Source organism: Octopus bimaculoides, chromosome 1, assembly GCF_001194135.2.
Source record: "Octopus bimaculoides isolate UCB-OBI-ISO-001 chromosome 1, ASM119413v2, whole genome shotgun sequence".
Taxonomy (NCBI): domain Eukaryota; kingdom Metazoa; phylum Mollusca; class Cephalopoda; order Octopoda; family Octopodidae; genus Octopus; species Octopus bimaculoides.
This window is the reverse complement of record NC_068981.1, coordinates 152,586,703-152,606,914: the sequence shown is the minus strand read 5'-3', so window position 1 is coordinate 152,606,914 and position 20,212 is coordinate 152,586,703. Positions and strand designations below refer to the sequence as shown.

Below are 20,212 nucleotides of genomic sequence, written 5' to 3'. Positions count from 1 at the left end.
GGCCCGAGGCTATAGTAGGAGACACTTGCCTAAGGTGCCACACAGTGGGAATGAACCCGGAACCATGTGGTTGGTAAGCAAGCTACTTACCACACAGCCACTCCTGTGCCTAAGGACACAACATGCTATCAGGAATTGAACTCATGACCTTATAGACCAAGGTGTCAAAGTGATGAGAGAGAAAATGTGGCTTACATGGTTTTCGAAAATGTCTTATCACAGAAATAAATAGCTTCTATAAAGTTGGATTGCAGATTCAGCTGATTAAGGGTGTTACTGTGGTATATCTTTGATCTATGGCATGTCTATTCTTCACTTTAATAACAAAGAAAGTAATGAAGTGGAGTTGTTTTCAGTAGGCAGTTTTATTGATGTTTATTGAAAGTTTAAGATAGTAGTTATTTAAATAATTATACTAATGGTATAGGAATATTCAGTTATTCAACATAATAGTGAATAATGATTAGATTTGAAATGAGTCAGAAAGAAAATACAATCAAATGAGAGGATATATTTTGAAATGTTCATAGTAGTGGTATTGATGAAGTCAGGACTGGTATTTCACCCATCGCTACATTCTGAGTTCAAATTCCACAAAGGTCGACTTTGCTTTTCATCCTTTCAGAGGTCAATAAATTGAGTACCAGTGAAACACTGGGGTCGATGTAATCAACTAGTCCTCTTCACCAAAATTTCAGGCCTCATGCCTATAGTAGAAAGGATTATTATTATTAATGGATTTTGTTTTAGAAAATAAATAAAATCTATGAAGAAAAAAAATGAGCATTTATAAAAAAAAAGTCTAATTGCACCATAAAGGCCAATGAAAAATCTTAACTAAATCATGGTCATATAAGCTTTACTAAAATGCTTTATTTTTTCCCTTTGTCTACTTATTCAAAAGAATTGGTACAATTAACATTTCATGTTCAAGTGTATGTGTGTGTATATACATACAAATGAACAAGTTATGGAGGAGCCTATTCTAAATAATTAAGACAAATATCTGTATTTTTAATACCATCCAACTTTTACTGAAATATTTGCCAATCTAAGAAACTGAATGTCTTGTTAAAATTATTCTTTCTGTTCATTAATTTTAGGAGCTAAAGAAGGAGAAATAATGTGTTGTTCATGTCTAGGTGAATCTTCAGATGCTCCAGATGAAATAGTTCTCTGTGATAATTGTGGATTAGGTAAGAATTTTTGAGAATTAACAGTTTTATAGATTCATTCTAATCTTTTTAATGGAAGGCAAAACTAATTGACTGTAATGCACTTCATGTAATTAAATCTTTAAATCTAGTGAAACCAATAAAGCGCATTTTGTCCACCAACCGTTGTCCACTCACAACCATGCTCCCTCTTATTTTCTACATATAATTTCACTCATTTCATTTTCTTTGGTATCAGTCTGGGTATTAGGAATCTGTTCATAAAAGTAGTTGCTGATGGAGGAGTTCTTGTGGTTAGACTTAAATTTTCCTGATGAAGTGTCCATATGCATTTTTAGCTCTTTAGCATTCAGATTATTCTGTCAAATGTAATGCTTATTCACATTGTTTTGAATTAACCATGCATTATCTTGTAGCTTTGAGATTTTCATGATATGATTGCTTATTTTTAGAAGGACATTGTAGGGTAGGTATGGTAGGCTGCATCTAGCTGATTTGAACATAAAAGTAGAATATTTAGGCTGGATATGGCCAATTTGAATGCTAAAAAGGGTTAGACCAAAATAGACTGCAGGGTAGAAATAATTTGGTAACCTTATGCAATGATGAGTTTGATAGGAAAAAAATGAAAGGAATTACTGAAGAGTCAGATAAATTATTCAGTGTGTCTTACATGTGTAACTATTACATGATAGTCTGAAAGGTAGGTTTGTGAAATAGGCTTAAGTGAAGGTCATATAAAGTCAGCAATTGATCAAGCATAGGCCATCACTACTAGAAGAGATGGAAATGATTTTGGCAGGTGAAGATTTGTTTTTATTCAGATGTCGTATTATTGAAACTGGAATATGTGACTGGTGTTACAGGAGAAGTGGTCTACTTGAGAGTGTATTTACACCTTATGATGGGTTATAGCATGGAAGTATTGAACCACGATCAGAGATAATCATTGAATGTTAATTATAGTGCTAAAGTTTAGCTATCGTGCAAGTGAGTATCATTTGGCAGCTTGTATCTTGTGACAGCTGGAGGGAGACAGGCCTGTATGAACAGCTGGCTTGTACTCATTTTCAGCTGAGTTGATTGAAACAACATGAAATGGTGTGCCTTGCCCAAGGACATAATACACTGTCTGTTCTAGGAATCAAATTCATAACTTATGATTGTGAACCCAACACCATAACCATTAAACCATGCATCTTTGTGTAGTAGTATTGATAATACTAAATCCAGGATTATACTTACAACTATAAAATAATTCATCAAACATTTGTAGTGTTGTCAGTTTTTTTAGCTTTCTGCTAAGCTTTCCAAATTTCATACTAAGTTTTAAACCCTCTGTTATTAATGGAGATATTTGAATTTTATTCTTATTTCAAATAAATCTAAAATCAGAAATAGTTTGATTGACTAAATCAAGAGAATTTATTCATGGAAAAGTGATTGTCCTGTTAGTGAAATAGGTGTGTAAACTGTGTATTTAAGATGATGATGTTGTCGAAAATTGGTACATGAATGCTAAGTTGTAGTGCTTCAAGAATGTGTATGAAACTAATCATAGCGGTCATAGCAAAGTTTATTCAGTTAGGGTTAGGGTTACATAGTTTGTCAGGACATGGAAGTATTTGACTAGGAGTAAGATACAACATTAATTTGAGGATATAGCAAATGAATAGAATTTCACTTTGCTTTTGTCTCTTGAGTAGTTATGTTTAGATGAATAGATTATGAAGGCAATTTAAAGAGGTCCTTGTAGAAGGAGAGCTTTGGTTTTGAAACCTTAAACAGTCCCCACTGAAGGCAGTGCATGATGAATTATTCCTCAATTTTGTTACTCCATGACAGACAAGAAAAATTTAAAAGTTGCAAAAAGAACTTTAAAATAATTGCAGTAAACTTGTCCAAGATATCTGTATAAGTCAGTACAAGGTCCCAATAGAACAATTTGGTAATTGAAATGTAAAAGTTTAAGAATTATTCAGTGATTAATTTTATTTAAGAGGAGACAGGGTTAATGCTATTTTCCATTTTCTAGTCAAACCAAAATACAGCCCATTGCCTCTTCTAACACAAACCACAGATCCATCTTGTTTCCAAGACAAAACACTCCGCCTTTATCTAAAATCCACCTCTGCTGTCAAAGGCCACACTATATTCAGATTTCACTTGAAAGGTGGTGCCTGCCCATAACATATTCTCTTCAGGATAGCAGTAGGATGACTTTGAGTTTCTTCACTTCAAAGTCTCCCTTATTCCCTCCTCTCAATTCATCAGTGACTCTGCCAACTCCTCCAGCTACCTTTAAGTGTTCAATTATTTCTCATGTAACATTTAATATATCTATTTCACTTCACTGCTCTCTGAAGTCATCATTCCTTGTCTTCAATATTCCCAATTCTCTTTTGCTCTAATACATCTCTTACACTGATGCTTGTGATGCAAAGATCTTTTACCATGCTGAACCCTTATATATTACTAACAGACACTCTATACATCTTTCCTTTCTTTCTCATTTTTACAACCTTCTTCACACCTATCAGACAATCCTATGACTACCTGATCATGGCTACCCACCACACATCCACATACTATGTAATGTTTCCACTTTATGCCCATATAGTATGTCAAATCAAGTAACTAGTCAGAGCTCTGCCGCTTTTTAAGCTAAGAAATGTTTTTGTACCTTACCTATCTAAGACAGCTAAGCTGGTGGTTTGAACTATTCCCTTAATCATGTCCCTTCACATCTCTCATTAAAGATCATGACCCTCACATGGTTCATACATAGCTATGTTGAAGCAATATAGTTTAAAGATACTGTCTACAATACCTAGAAAGAGAAAAATCCAAAACTGCCAACTTTGTTAAATCCTACCCACTTGCCAGCTTTGATGACTTGTTACAATGCTGCTGTGGCAAAAACTTGTATATTTGCTGCCCAATTTGTATGTAGCATTCACATTGCACCTGCTCTACAAAACTCTCATAAAACTTTCCTTCTCTATTCCATCATTCTCACTACTACAAGGCCACCAACCTTGACAATGTCCTTTCCAGTCTCTCTCTACAAGGAACTATTCCAATATTTGGAAATATGTTTATTGTGTCACTTCTGGAAGAAAAGCAATTTTTCTTACCTTTCCAACTCCCAATATATCACACTCCTTTCCAAGTAATGGAAATTTTTAACAATCACCTTCTATATGACTTTAAGTATCTCTCCCTCCTCAACTACCACCAGTATGATTTCCATACAGCCATGTTGTTGGAAATTTGCTCCTTTATGTCAGTACATAATGATACTTTATCTCTGAGACATTTGGTGAAAACAACAATATCTTTGCACTTGAAATAAGTAAAACATTTGAGCATGTCTGTCATGAAACTCTTTTTGCTAAACTGATCACCTATGAGTTTCATACGACTCTTGGGTCAGAAGCTTCCTGTCAGATTGCTGATTATGTTGCCTATACTCTTCTTATGTATTAACAAGTTACTGTTACTTCTAACAACACTATGCCTATCTAGATTATACCATTCTTCATTCCTCCGTAACCTTTTGGACACATTATCTACAGGCAGTAGACTTCACACATCAAATCTATTCTTTATGAACAAAGACCTCAACAGTACAAAGACACAGTCTCACTACATATACCAAGGAAACCTCCTCTTCATCGTCACTCTTTGACAGCATGCAACTGAAACCTTCAAAGTCACTACATATACCAGGCCCCATAATTACTGGTCCTCCATGCTTTTGGCTCTCACACCATTCATAACATAACAAAAATTGCACCCATGTAAATATTTCAGTCATGAACAACTAGTGAGCCTGCTCTCTTCAAAGCTCAACTGAGTCCCACAGTAGAGTATTACTTGCACATCTGAAGCAACACAGTTGTTACCTATTTAGGTTTCCAATATCTAGCCAATTGTACTTCTACCAGAAGTATAGTGAGCTACATTTTTTACCGGCATCCGCTTCTCAGAGCTAGATAACAGCTGCTTATCACCTCTACTTGACGCATAAACTTCTCTTCTCATCACCTAATTTGTGTTTTCTCAGACCCTGCATTAACCACTATGCCAAATCCTTCTTTAGAAAGTGATTCTTTGGAATTTTCTTCCTGTTCACATTTTACCTGCAGTTGTGTACTTGGAGCTGTTCAGGCTTAATACTAACTGGATATTAATCTTACCAGACCCTGAGGGCCTGTTAACATTATTTTTTTATAAAAAAAGAAAGAAAATTAGCAATTTCTTTTCAAGTCATTTCTTGATTATATTAATTGAAACTAACACAATTGATCTGTTTGGATTATTATCAGTTCTTTTGATAAAGATTCAAATTATTTACTTAAATTAAAATGAAACTAATTAATTTTGAAATTATCTTGGATTGTTATACATTTAAACTACTGCAAAATTGAAAATATTTTAATAATAAAATGCAATTTAAATAAACTCCAAGCTTACCTGCTCCTAATTATTCTTGCTCATTCACAACAACAGTGCCGGCAAATTCCCTTTAACCAAAATAAATATCTTCAGATATTCAATTTGTGTTGGGATAACATTGCTGTGTTTCTTTTTCGATCTCTTCAGGGTACCATCAACTTTGCCACAACCCTGCCATTGATACTCAGGTCTTAAATCCTGAAGTGGAATGGCTTTGCCGTTTGTGTGTCTTTGCTACAACAGTAAAAGTGAGTGCCTTATTTAATAAGTTAATTGCACTGAACTAATATATCATTACTGTACACACTGGTATATAATTTGTTTTTGACACTGTCATATATAAACATATATTTTGTCTGTGTATGTATGTGTGTATGAATGTGTATGCATATATATTTATAACTTTTTATAAATACTGTTTTATAATTACTTAGGTTCATTGTGTACTAATTACGTATTCTTAAGTCTTGAAAATATTTGTGTGAATGTGATTGTGTGACTGATTATATCTGAAATTTATAAAGATATCAGAGTGGCTAATGTGTAGGCTTTTTGATACATGCCATGATTTTATTTATTTCTGTCAGTAGTTTTAGAGAAGGAATATTTCCATCTCGGTACTTAGCAAAAATATTTGCATCACAACACCTCATACTCTCACTTATAGCTTAAGAAGAGTTACTGAAAAAATCATACAGCTCATTCAATACAGCATAAAGGGCATGTATTTGGCTGGCCATTTTCTAAACAGATAATTCCAATCAATTGCAGAATATACTTTGTGACAATACCTGCATTTTCTAAACACTGTTGCTAAATTATGTTCAGAAAATATTTTGTCATCACAATTTTTCTTAGTGTTTGTGTTTTTTAACTTGTAGAGAAAACACTTGAAATTAAATTTGAGATTCCTCAAATTTATTGATCCAAATTTGCTAGTTAGTAGATTATATAAATTTTCATAAGGATATCATTTCTAAGAGTCAATGAAGCAGGCTAGGTGAGATTATTTTTTAATATTATCCTTTCCCTAATTTAACAGATTAGATAAATATCTTTTTAGAGATTCGAATGGTAATTCACTTTCTCACCCTTTCTCTTTCTATCTCTTTCTCCCCACTTCCTTAAAAAGGGTTTTCATGATTTTAAATTAAGTGATCTTCAAATAGTAATGTCTTTTCTTGCCAAACTGCTATTTGATAAAGATCTGTTACATACTGGTGACAGTTAATTAACCAGTTATTCCTTCGTCTTAGTGTTAGTGTGATGAACTGTCATTTGCTTCACCTAATTTTTAGATACTTATCAGTGGGTGGTTAGCTGTATTGATTTCAGATATTTGTGAATGGTGTATTTTGTAAATAGTTAACATAGAAGTTAATTCTCTCTTCTGTACCTTCCACACAGAACATTTTCTTCAGTATAAACTCTTACTTTAAATTTCGCCCCCAAATCTTTTCAGCGTGGAGGTGCTTTAAAGAGTGGACCTAACGGTGAGTGAGTGCTTTGTAAACTTCTGAAACCTTCCAAATATCTGATATTGTTTCTTGTTTTGTTTTGTTTTTTTTATATTTTCTAAGATGTTTCTTGTTATTTGAAACATTTAAATTGTTTCTTGCTTGTATTAGTTTGCTGCTAATACATAAGGTGAAAGATTGATAAATTTTTATTTTAAAAGTTTGATATTAGTTAAAGTACTACCATTTTTGTTTTTTAACTATTGTCAATGTTCTTGTCAGTTCCATTTCTCCATTTTCCTACAGGAACTTTTTTCTTTCTAGAAAATATTTTTACATAAACATTTCTACTATTCTTTACTATATAACTGACCATATGAGAATTTATTTTAAACTGTGTGAAAATATGCATTTAAACATTTTTTTTTTGTATAGAAATCTTTAATTTTAATTAATAAAACATTTATGGTGTTTTTATAGATAACTTTGTTTCCATTAAAAATTAAATGCTGATATAATTTTTAAGTTGGCTCTATTATTCCATTGCATTTTGTTTTCTTTTTTCACTTTCAGCACAGGCTCTGCAAATGATGAAACAATCTCTACCTTATAATGTAAGTTGTTCTCTTTTCATTTCTTTTAATTATAATTAAAATATAGAAAAATATGCATAATTGAATTGAAAGGTCCTATTTATTTTATCTAGTAATCTTCTTGTAATTAAAGCTTTTCAATGACATTTGGGGCAAGGAAAACATCACAGGTTATTATTTTAAAAATGTATGAGATAGTTAGACCCTCTATCTCATGCTCAGATTAACAAGGCAGCAATCAACCATTGTTAGCTGCTAAAACAAAGTAAGTACAACTTTATGGCAGATAATCAATTTACTAACAGAAAGATCAGCATATTGAGAATCAATACCCAGGAAACCGAAATATTTATCTGTAAACCAGCTAATACTGTTATTCTTGTCAGTTGTCAGTTCTTCGAGCAAGTTAAGTTTTTCATTTCTGCTTAGAACCTTGTTGAGTGTCCAGCTATTATCAATATAGAATGGATTCATGGATTCTGCCCCATGGCAAGTTATGGAAAGGAACAATCTAAAAGACATTGCTTAATTTTTATGTCAATCTGCAGCAACAACTACTGACAGGTTTGTGATATTGCATTAATGGAGTGATGTGACAGTTTTTTTAAAATTTTTTTTATCTTGTTTACTCTGAAAGGAAGAGTAGGCACCCATGTATGACCTCCAAGATAGATGAAGGACAAGGAGAAAAAAAACCATGATTCGTGGGTTTGCTACTTGAGATTAGCACAACCATATAGAAGCTGTCCTCAGATCATAAGCCTGGTCTGAGATGCAACATAGTGAACTCTGATAAAGGCATGCAAGGATTTGGTGGTGATGTTATGTTAGCAGATAGATTAAGTCTACAACCTAAGTTTGCAGCATTTTGTTTGAGAAATCAACAAACTGCTGCCATATCTTTCAATTGTTTCTATTGTAAACTTTGCTAATTGGTTTTGCAGTTCCTCACAATAAAATCGTAAATCAAGTTTTTAGAGTCTTTCCAAAGTTACTGGGCAGGATTCAATCTGTGCTAACAACTATGCTAAAAATTGAAAAGCATCAAAAATTACTGCCCAGAAGTTGAAAATGTGTTGTGATTTGTACCATTTAACTTAATCTATATGACTTCATGTTTATAATTTGTTTGTGCTTCCATTCAGAAGTTCACAATATTTTCTGATTATTGTTTCTTTTGGGCTTATTACCTGCCAATAGATTTTGTTTTTCACTTAGCTGTCATACTAATTACATTTTCTTTTCCTATGTTGCCCTTCAGCTGAATGAGTTAACATGGGATGCTCAGCATAAAACCAATCTTGAGCAGAGTTATTGCTATTGTGGTGGCCCAGGCATGTGAGTAATTTTCATTTCATTTTGGTAGTGAAATTTGTAAATATTTTATTTCTCTTTTAGTGGGAGTGGTTAACAATATGTTACTGCTTTGATACTTCTGAATTATTAGATATTTTTTAAATGTATTTTTTGGTCATCTTGTTTGAAAAATTTATAAAAGGCTTGGGAAACTAAAAAAAAATTTACAATCTGAAAAAGGCAACTTAGCGAAAACTTCAGTCATTGTTAACTTTCCCTTATAGAAATGAAATAAATGTGATACTTTAGTTAAATGTATTGAGTGATCCTTCAACTAATGTTTGATTGTTTTCATATATAACTATACATAAAAAAGAATATATGTCATCATCATCACTTTCCATGCTGACATGGATGGAACAGGTTAACATAGTTGGAGTCAGCTCATTCGGGGGATGATGCTCACCTCAACAATTTGGAGGGCTATTTTGCTTGTGAGATTCATTTTGGTTTTGTTTCTATGGTTGGATGTCCTTCCTATTTTGACCACTGTAAAGTGGTTCCTAATGTCAACCATTTTACAATAGCATCAGCACCAGGAAAGTGCAATGTCCTCAACAATACTCAAGGCGTCTCTCAACCTTACACTTTACAGAGCATAATCACCATCATCATTTAACATCTGTATTCTATGCTGGCATGAGTTGGACAGTTTGACAAGATTCAATGGATCCAAGGTCTGCACCATGCTCTTCCTGATGCCAGCAGTGCTTTTTTTCATGCCACCATGTTAAGGGAAGTCACCATGCAGCTTGCAAGACTATGAACCCTAAAGTATTGACTTAATGCTAAGAGGGGTTAAAGTATGAGAAAAGGAGCCAGAGTAGAACAGGTTTCTTGTTATAGAGGAGCTACATAGCTGCTCACATTTTAGAAGAGAAAGTGATCAGGTGGAGCTGGTAAAAGATAAAAGTAGTGGTGATGAAATGTTGGGGTGAGCCCTCAGAGTATGAAGTGAGTAGAAGTGACTGGGACAGAAGAGTGTGGGTGTGTAGAGGTTACTTTCTCAGCAACCTCCGTGTTATTCTTGATAGTTCACCTTCTACTCATTCCTGTAGTGCCCAGAGTTTCATAGGCCTTAACTCAAGAAACAACCTGCATATCATTGACTACCCATCCTGGGTACTTGGCTCTCATTCCTCTTTGTGCATCCTCTATCCAGAGTACAGTTAATATAACAAGATGAGCTGTCCTGTTGCTTCAGAGACTAAAATGATGTCTAGTCTCAATGAGGACTGAGCTAAAAGTGATGGAAATTTCAACTGCTTCTTTCTCAAGTCAACTTTCATCACCCATTCACTTGCCATACACTAATAGAAACACTGTTTTTGGTTTGAAATGAATCTGAAGAAGATTAGCTATTTAACTTCTTAAGTGTTTTGTAAAACATTAGTGCCAAAACATGTTTAGTATTATCTTGTTGTTTCTGAATTTTCTTCACTTCTGTAATTGTAGTTGGTATATTAAGATGCTTCAGTGTTGTCGCTGCCGAATGTGGTTTCATGAAGGTAAGTCTTAAGATATAGAATGCATTTCAATTATAGTCTGTTTATTGCTAAAGAATTTTAGGCAAATAGGTTTTGAAGTTTTTTAAATAATTTTATTTTAGTTTGTAGTGGATTGAGTAAATTAAAATTTAGACTTCCACTTATTAATTCATCATCTTCATGATCTTCAACAAAAGTAAATTGAGGGAACTTCTATATGGTCGCACAAAACTTTAAATTATGTTTAATTGTTTTGCAAGGTCAATTAAGCAAATACAATGGCACAGATGATTAGTTCAACTTCAGTTGAGGAGAATTAGTCTTTTCAATGTTGATTTTGAAGAATGACTACATAAATTTTTTTTTTTTTTTTTTTTTTTTTTGCTAGTCTGCAATTCATTATGGTCAACTTTTAATATAAATTATCCAGAAGTTCTTTTATTATTCATGTTTTTTTACTCACTCCACATAACATCCTGTGCTAATGAATTCTAATAAATCTTTACTACTTCAACTTGACTTCACTCCTGCTTCGTCCTGATTTCACTACCAAAATTAGGTTCACTTTTAAAGTACAACCATTGAAAATATTTTTTAAGCCGTAGCATTTTATGCTTTGTCCTAATTTTGTTGTATTTCTATTCATAGGCATATTACTGTATTCTATTATAAAATTCTAAACCAAATTTCAAAATTTGTACCTCCAGTAATTCCTTTTAAATAATTAAAACTAATAATTGAATCTCAGAATTAAGTTGAAAATAATTTCCCACTTTCAGTTGTTTATTGTGTCTAATAAATTTTATGCAGTATTTAAAACTTTAAAGGAACTGTTAAAGCATTATTAATTTCTTATGATTTGTTTCTAGCTTGTATCCAGTGTCTCGATCAGCCTTTGTTGTATGGTGATAGATTCTATATGTTTGTGTGCTCCTTCTGCAATTCTGGACCAGAATATCTGAAACGTATTCCATTAAAATGGTTAGTAAATGGCCCGGTGAGGTAAATTATGTTTAATTTTAACATTTCTTAATTTAAGGTTTGTATTAAAATTAAACAATATAGTTTTCTTTCACTTTGTTTTCCTGTGATTCATTTAAGTGGTCCGCGAGTTTCCTGAAAAAAAGGAAACATTATAAAATGCATATGTAATATTGTATTATTTGTTTACAAAATAAATATAAGATAAAAAAAACAATTTTCAACTTTTATTATACTCATTATATATACTGTGTAAATTAATATTACAAGAAATATTACTGGTCCCTGGCACATTGGTAAAAAAAAAAAACTGCAGATAGTTTGAGAAGCACTGATTTAAACTATTTACAAGTATTACATTTGAAATACTTAAAATCATTGCATATTTAATAGTGAGTTTTTTTTTGTCTTTTTAATGCAAATATTAACTGAATGTTTAAAGACTATATTATTAGCTAGTAAGCTACTTTATAATTCTTCAGAATGGGATCATGTAGATCACTGCATTCAAGATAAATCAAGTGATGCTCCCATACCACGCTGTTTTTATTAAAGTATATTATACTTTCCTTTATCTAACAAAATGAACAACAGTCTTGTTCAGTTCATGCATAAATAAGTCAAGTTAGTGTCGTCATGCTTAATGTATTAAGGAGAAAATCTGATTAATTAATAATACCTAAGAAAATATTGTGTGATTTTTAAAAAGCTTTAATAATAATAATAATAAACTATGTTTGACAAGGCTTACAGTGTAAGACTTATATATTTGCATAACTACCAAGTTGGGATGATATTTCTTCTATTCCTAAATAATGACTTGATATTAAGTTCCTGGTTGGAACCCACTTCAGTGAATGTTAACTGAAGAAGTATTAGCTACTCGTAATTTCATCCAAATGTTTGAATTTTCTGACCATCCAATCTGAGTTTATCATGGAACTGTGATGTAAAATAATTTTAAAAGAAAATATTTAATACTAACAAATAATGAAAGTACATTAAGTCATTTATTTTTAATGTCTCTCTTTTTTTACCACACGCAATATCACACTGAAAGCACTGGCTCTTGTCTGATCACTGCAGTTGAGCAATGTCAAGTCTAGTTAGTACTTAGATGAGTGAACACTTGAGAAAACTAGGTGCTGTAAGCCTAGACCAACTCATACCAGCATGGAAAGTGGATATTAAATGATGATGATATTAGAGATTAGAAAGGATAAGATTTTTTTTTTAAATATCTTAAGATGAACTTGTAGAAATTTTAAACAATATGTTATTATTCATTATTTTGTTTGTGCAAATTCTATTATTTCTTTTCCTTTTCAATTGTAGGATTGATGTTGCTCAGTTGGCCTTGTTCAATTTGTATATTGTTCACCAGAAAAAATACTATGATTTAGATAAAGTAATAATGCCTTGGGTCTATATGAATTGGCAGAACCTGCAACTGGACTCGGTATGAAAGACTTTTTCTTAAATTGTTCAGTTTTATATAGTGGATAGTGATATCCTATGGTAAACTCTTATTAAACAGACTTATGATGGAAAGTGTTCCAGCTGTGGCCATCTAGTCATTTTTATTGATTTTTTTTTTTTATGTGAAACATGGTAATTCTAAAATTACATAATCTAATGTGTCCTTTCTTTTTATGATATTAGAGTGTGATTTGAAAAGGTTATGGTTTTATCATGTTTACATATGTGTGTGTGTGAGTCTTTATTTCCAGGTATCTTATATTATACCAATAGTTTTAGTATGTTGAACAATTGTGCTGTGAGATAGCAAACACCACTACTGTGAAAACTGTGTCAAAGTGAAAACATATGGAGACAGGCACATATGTATATCTATGCAACAGGCAGTCATATAGTTTCCATCTATTGAATTTCATTCATAAATATTAGTCAGCCTAATACTATAGTAAAAGACGTTGGCCCAAAGTACCACAGTGGGATCAAATTCAAAACCATACAGATGCAAAATGAACTTCTGAGTCACATAGCCATGCCAGTATGTACATGTGTGTGTTCTTGATTGTCATTCATGTGTATGACATGGTAGCAGGAGGGAATTTTTGTTTTTCTTTTCTCTCTCTCAAAACTTGAAGAAACTTTCTCACCTATGCTTTCATGGGATTGTAGATAAAAAATGTTTGTGCAACCCCACCTGCAGCTATTATTGAAAAGTACTGTTGGTAGACCTGGTGTAGTGTGAATCTAGCTGTAGCTTTTTCTCCCTTTGCTTTGTTTCATCTAGTGTGACTAACATTTACTCTTTTATTGTCTTCAGCCATTGTTTGCTGTCATTTGCTATCTTCTCTCATGCAGTTATAATCAGGCAACCCATTTCATTTAGAGGTCACTTGATAGAATCTTATAACAGAATTTCGTTTCAAGTGTCTTTGTCAATAGCTTCTACATTTCAACTTTCAACAGAACACAACCCTGGGGTCCTCCTCACAGATAAATATTTCCCACCTGTGATTCCAGCAGGATAGACTCTACGCAAGGCATATTTTCTCAATACAAAATCTCCTGGTTGGAGATTTGATCTCAACAGATGTTCTTTATAAGATAATAGTTATGCAACTGACAGCTCATCAACTTTTTTATATGCTAACAATGCAGTATGTAGATCTCTGTAGATACTACACAGTATAGTACTACTGATCAGTGAGCTGCATTTTGCTGACAGTTTTATGCCACAGTTTCTACAGTCAATCATTGCGCTTTCCAAAAGCAACCACAGCTGGTTGTATGAAGCAATCCACCACTGTGTCTAGGCTGTTGGTTATCGGGAATTGTACTTCTCAAATATGTAATCTTTTCCTCTACACTTTGAGACTGATTCACAATTACGATAGTCACAGGTTTATGTTTCAGTACTTGAGAGAAGACTAGTGTCCCTCCATGTCATAGAGGTGACTATAAGGATAAGCATCTAGTCAGAAAATGTGTTCAGACCATACTGGCATGGAAAACCAGATGTATATTGATGATAGTGATAATAAGTCGATGGCTTCTTTTTTTTTGTATTTGGTGTTATTGTACTGTTTGCTTTGAGTTGAGTCACAACATTACTGATAAAAACATAGTTAATTCTTCAAAATTGCTTCCCAGTTTGTATATGTCTTGATCAGCTTTTCTACACTATAGTACATCAAATGTTTATTGCAAATTTGGGGAAACATTTAATTGAAAGGAAATTGTTATAATGGCACTAGGAAGAGCATCCAGCTGTAGAAACCATGCCAAATCAGATTGCAACCTGGTACAGCTTTCCAGCTTAGCATGGAAAGCAGACACTAAATGATGATGTATATACACGTGTTATTCCGTATATGTGTAAACTAAACACATTTTCTTTCTGTGTTAGCTGGGAACACATCTACGAAGTGAAGAGAAAGAAAAAATGCTGGAAACTTTAAGGAGTCATAAGAAAAGGTTAATCAAATTTTTGTTTCCTCTTTATGATAAACATGGTATGAAATTTTAAAAATTGTTTTTCATAATTTTGCAATTTCAATAATCTTAACTTTGGCCAGTCTCTGATTTGAGAAATTATCAATTTTGTAACATACATTCTACCCATTCTTTTCTCTGTTCTCTTTTTTTTTTTTTTTTTTTCAATTTATAAAGTATTTAATTTGATGAGTTGCAATCATTAAGATTATTGTTCTGGACTAGTGGCCACATATGGCAGCCATTGTGTTGTTGCTTTGGGCAAGGTTACATATCTCTACAAGCACTTCCAACCCTACTTGGTTGTTGATTGATTAGTAGCTAAAAGGATATCCAGTATTAAAAGCATTTACTCTAACAAAGTACTGTCACCTATCCAGACAGGAAAAATTTTGTGTAAAACAGAAAAATAATCATTCTAATGACTCTTTATATCATAAAAAGTTAATCCTTTTTTGTTTATTAATTTTTGAGAACTTTTTACCAAAACAGACATTTGATTCATATCTTTTTAAACATGAATTTAGTTACAGAAAATTTTTAATGTTTGAAATATTATTTTAGAAGAAATTTCTGAGGATTATGTGTTATGTAGTTCTCAGCAACCAGGTTAACATTAGATTTTCTCATGCACAAAATCGGTTATTTTATAAAGATTTCAATGTGGCCGTGAAATAAAGAAAAGCCGAAGTTTGTGGGCACTACGTCTACGTCTACCTCCAACTCCACCAGCTATTGATTTTCCAATTAATGGCCAAATTACTGATGATGTGATGAACAATCTACAAATGAAAAGGCGAAAAACAAAAATGTGAGTTTTAAAAACATATTTCCACATTTTTTAAAGTATTTAATGTATGTTATTTGTTTAAACTGAGTCACATTCTATATTTGATATTAAAATAACTTTTTTCTTTAAGTAAGGTTCTTTGTTCCTGCTTACTGGAAGTAGTTCATAAAACATTTCATCCTTGGTCTGATTGTTTATTAAATTACACTGCATCTACCTCCCATCCTGGTGGTGCAATAAAATGTATCCGGTCGACATATTGTGGTTACTGAAGGGAGGGGCTGCAAAAACAAGGGCATAAGAAAAAGGAAGAAATAGAAAGATATGTAGGCTCCTCAGGCTGCAGCAAAGGCAACTGTCTTTGAGAGAACAGTAACTTTGAATATAAACAGTTGTTTTATTCCAAGTCAATCCTAATTGAGCAAATGTATGATCAAAGGCATTCTAGTTGTGATTATACTGTCTATAAATATATATATATATATATTATATATATACAGAGAGAGAGAGAGATGCAGGTTACATTTTCCAAGAAATCTGTTCATTTTTAAGATAACAAAGTGTTAAAAAAGAGGCTGTTTTGGCTGCTATTTCTGACAGCTGTAGTGACCTCATAAAAGCAGCAGATAAACATGTGATCAATGGATTAATCTATGTAGAAATGAAAAAGCAACTTGACTCTTTCCTTTATATTCTGCACATAGAATAGTCTACTGTCTGGATGAGTCCAGTATTACAGAAATGTTCAAATCTATGTTCCAGAAAACACTACCACCAAACAATTTTTATTGAAAAGAAAGCAGTTTTTGTGACAGCATACCTGTGTTTTTGATAACAATGTAAGCAGTGACTTTTCCTGTCACTACATGAGCATAATAGCTGGAGTAATTGCTAACACTACTGATTCTCTGGTTAACAAGTGGGTGTGTCAATAATCATTTAAATAAACTGTAAAATCAAATATGTGAGTGTGAGTTCTTATCATTCACACATCACAAATATCACTTTACCTTTTCATGTTAGTGATTCATGCTAGCATCTATAGGATCACCAAGCTTGCTACAAATGGTTCCCAACTCCCATTAAAATTAGCCCTGTTTTGACAGTCTTAGCTTCTTCACAGACTAGCTTGCAGGCAATTTTGTTGCTTCTAAAATAAGTCACTTAACAGATTACAACTGAATTTCTTCCTACCATTTTATACAAAATAAAATGTGGTTACACAGAAGACAACAAATACATTGTAATTATATCTCTACATTTTTTCCATGTGTTGCCAATAGACCCTGCCCAATCCAAGTGGTAAGATGATTATTATAGATAGTGATACTAAACAGTTGTTTATGTAGTCCAGCAAAAGAGCAAGATATGTAAATACATTCATTGAAATGCATATATATCAGTGTTCATTATGTGATTTATATACAGTATGTGTGAATTGTAGTTTCTCTTTGTAGAACAGTGCATTAAGAAAAATGTACTATGAGGCCTATCTCATTCGGGCTAGTACAGGAAACATGTAAAATGATGGTGATGTTAATAACACTGTCTTTAAGAACACCAATTGTATTGATTGAGCACTATTGAAATTTTATTTGTCTTCTTCATTATTATGTAATGGCAGCCTCTTTTTTTATATGTGACTTAAGAAAGCTCATGAACATTTTTTTTTTTTTCATACTTACCTTCAGGAATGCATCCAAGTCTCAAAATTCCATCGTCAGTTCTTCTACAGACTCTATAAGGATAGATAAATCACCTGTTTATAACAGCTCTCTTAGGTCCACTGGCCTGAACAGTTTTGAGAGAGCTTCAAGGGCTGTGATGAAGAGTAGTGAACTTCCAGCTGACATCTGGTAAATTCATTCACTGATAAACTTTGCTAATGTTTTATTGTATTTCTAATACTGACATCTAAAATATTCATTTCTATGTCGTATAAATTCATTGACATTTTCTTTCAGTATTTCCAATTACCTTGTACAGAGTACCTTCTTACTCGTCTTTGGAGTTAGTTGGTGTCATTTTTTTAAAATATGACCATCCAAATTTGTTTTTTAATGACTAAAATAACATACTAAAAGTCACTAATAACTGCAAAAAGTACTTTTATTGGTCAATGTAGATGTTTTCATGGCAACTGAGCATGTAAACCTCAATGCCTTGGTTGGATGGAGTTTATTGAGACAGGTTTTTTATGGCAGGATGTCCTTCATGTTGCCAACCCTCATCTGTTCTCTAGCAAGGAAATATCTCCTTCTTGCCAGGCATGTTTGTGCAGAATATTGGAAATAAATGGACACTGCTTGTATAACAATGACTCTCATTTACAACTATTATGCAATGTCAAATCAAGGAGACACACCTAACACATATCTTTCATTGAATTATAGCCATGCTGAGTCTTTTTTCAGTTTCTGTCTACCAAAGAAGAAAAAATAATAAAATATTTTATAAGGAAAGGATAAGCCATTCAGCAATCATTTTTCTTGTACAAGTTATCTTATTGAGAGGCAGTGACAATTTTTGTTAATGTAAGCATGACAGTGTGGTTTGGAAGTTTAGTTTGCCCCTCCATGGTTCTGAGTTTGATTTCATTACATGGCACATAAGGCAAGTGTCACATTAGAATCAACTTGACCAATAACTTGTGAATCAGAAATAGTATACAAGTTCATCATACATGTATATCTGTAAAGAATCGATCAAGCAGATTGACAGAAATACATTGTGGTCTTTATTCTGTCCAAGTTGCACATACACTTATTTGATACTTACTACTGGAAATGCATGACATTGTGTTAAGGATCAGGGTTTAAGTGGTTAATGTCTGACTCAAGAAATTTTAATGGAAATTGTTTTAATATTTATTTAAACATTTACTCACCAATTTCTTGATATTGTATCCTCAGTTTCATTTGCTGTGTAACTTAATCAAATGAGTATTTCTAATATTGCTAAAGTGTCCTAAAATATTCCCTGATTCCAATTTGTATATTTTTATTTTATTGTGTAAACATGGAAGGTATTCAGTTTAATAGAACTGAAAAACAAACTGATATAATCCATTTGATCTTTGTTTTTATCATATAAATAGAAATATTTACTGCTCTTATTTCTATAATAGAAATTTCCTGTTTTAAAATGACCTAAATTTAAACTTTTCATCAATATTGCATGACAGTTTGTTCCCAAATATAAGCCTAATAATGAATAAGTTATATTAATAAATTCACTATTTTCAAAATTGAAGCAAAGGCTGCTTATTTCAACAGAAATATGGTAATAAAAGGGTTAAGGAAAAAGTAAAGAAAACGATGTGTAACAGTAAATAAACTAGATAAAATTATGCAAACAGCCAGTATTTTATTTTATGCATTACTAGCAGAGATACCCAGCGTTGCCCGTGTTACATGCAATTGAAGAATTAGACTTTTCTGTTATATTTTCTCTAATGAACTGGAATACCCATGATTCGAATTTCATCAAAATTGCAGACGAGGGTTCTTTCCCTCTTTACACACCTTAAAAAAAATTCTAATCATGACACATGTATCCCATACTACTGATCTTTATGCGCAGATTCCAAAATTCCAGTCTTATGGAACCTGTTAAAAGGATTTTGCTCCTGATAAATGGAGCTCTAAAATGTGGGAGTTAAGGCCCCTATTGAGGGTGGGTGTCTTAATGTCAACCAGAGAAGTTGAATTGTTGAGAATCTTTTTAACTTGGGTCTTATATGTATGTATTGTTCAAATTTCTTTGAAATAGGAAATATATGTATGCTCACTGGGTTTGTAAAAGAGAGCAAAGCTACAGGAAACCAAAAGTCAAATGATCACAATAAGCTGTTAGCTACTCTAGTCGTTACTACTCCCCAATGTAGGATTCCTCACCACACAAGTGAATTACGGATCTATAGCAATTGGAAAGGCGTGACCCAACTCAAATAAACATTAATAACTGTGTGACGTGAGAGCTGAGGAGAAATGAAAGTGTCACCTCTGGAGTTTGCAAATGACCACTATACCAATAGGTAACGACAGAATAAATTTACAACCTATAAATGTCTTTGAATGACCAGTCACTCATCTGGGAAGGCTTTGAAATCAACGTTACCATCAGGGGACTGTGTGACCCAGTGATAATAAAAAGACTCAAAGGAGGTCTGTAACCAAATAACTTTACTGAACACTTTGCAACTGAATCAGTGGAGGCAAAGATGCCTCTCATTTACTTGACAATTTATGCACCACATAGCAGAAATCACAATCTAAGTATATCTCAAAGCAAACTCTTATACTGTTGTACAATTGAATTACAAATAATGCTCATCTTTTATGCTCGAGTGACCCTACATCTTCCAAGAGTACAACTGTATTCGTCTTTGCTTAGATAAAATGACTAAATTGTGGGTGTTAAGTTATGGGGATGTAAATAACCGAAC

At 32.7% G+C, this 20,212-nt stretch overlaps 1 protein-coding gene across 5 annotated transcripts in view; it reads left to right on the top strand.

The window, feature by feature from the left end:
• LOC106882380 (metal-response element-binding transcription factor 2) overlaps nt 1-20,212 on the top strand; it is a 42,421-nt gene that overhangs the window by 18,618 nt on the left and 3,591 nt on the right. For 4 of the 5 annotated variants that reach the window (XM_014933041.2, XM_014933039.2, XM_014933040.2 and 1 more), the window contains 11 exons: nt 1,104-1,196; nt 5,784-5,884; nt 7,099-7,129; nt 7,667-7,707; nt 8,948-9,024; nt 10,498-10,550; nt 11,399-11,510; nt 12,846-12,969; nt 14,890-14,957; nt 15,631-15,786; nt 17,457-17,621. In XM_014933041.2, coding sequence (XP_014788527.1) covers nt 1,104-1,196; nt 5,784-5,884; nt 7,099-7,129; nt 7,667-7,707; nt 8,948-9,024; nt 10,498-10,550; nt 11,399-11,510; nt 12,846-12,969; nt 14,890-14,957; nt 15,631-15,786; nt 17,457-17,621 — 1,021 coding nt within the window. The remainder of the gene's footprint in view (nt 1-1,103; nt 1,197-5,783; nt 5,885-7,098; nt 7,130-7,666; nt 7,708-8,947; nt 9,025-10,497; nt 10,551-11,398; nt 11,511-12,845; nt 12,970-14,889; nt 14,958-15,630; nt 15,787-17,456; nt 17,622-20,212) is intronic. The other variant, XM_014933042.2, reaches the window with a different exon arrangement.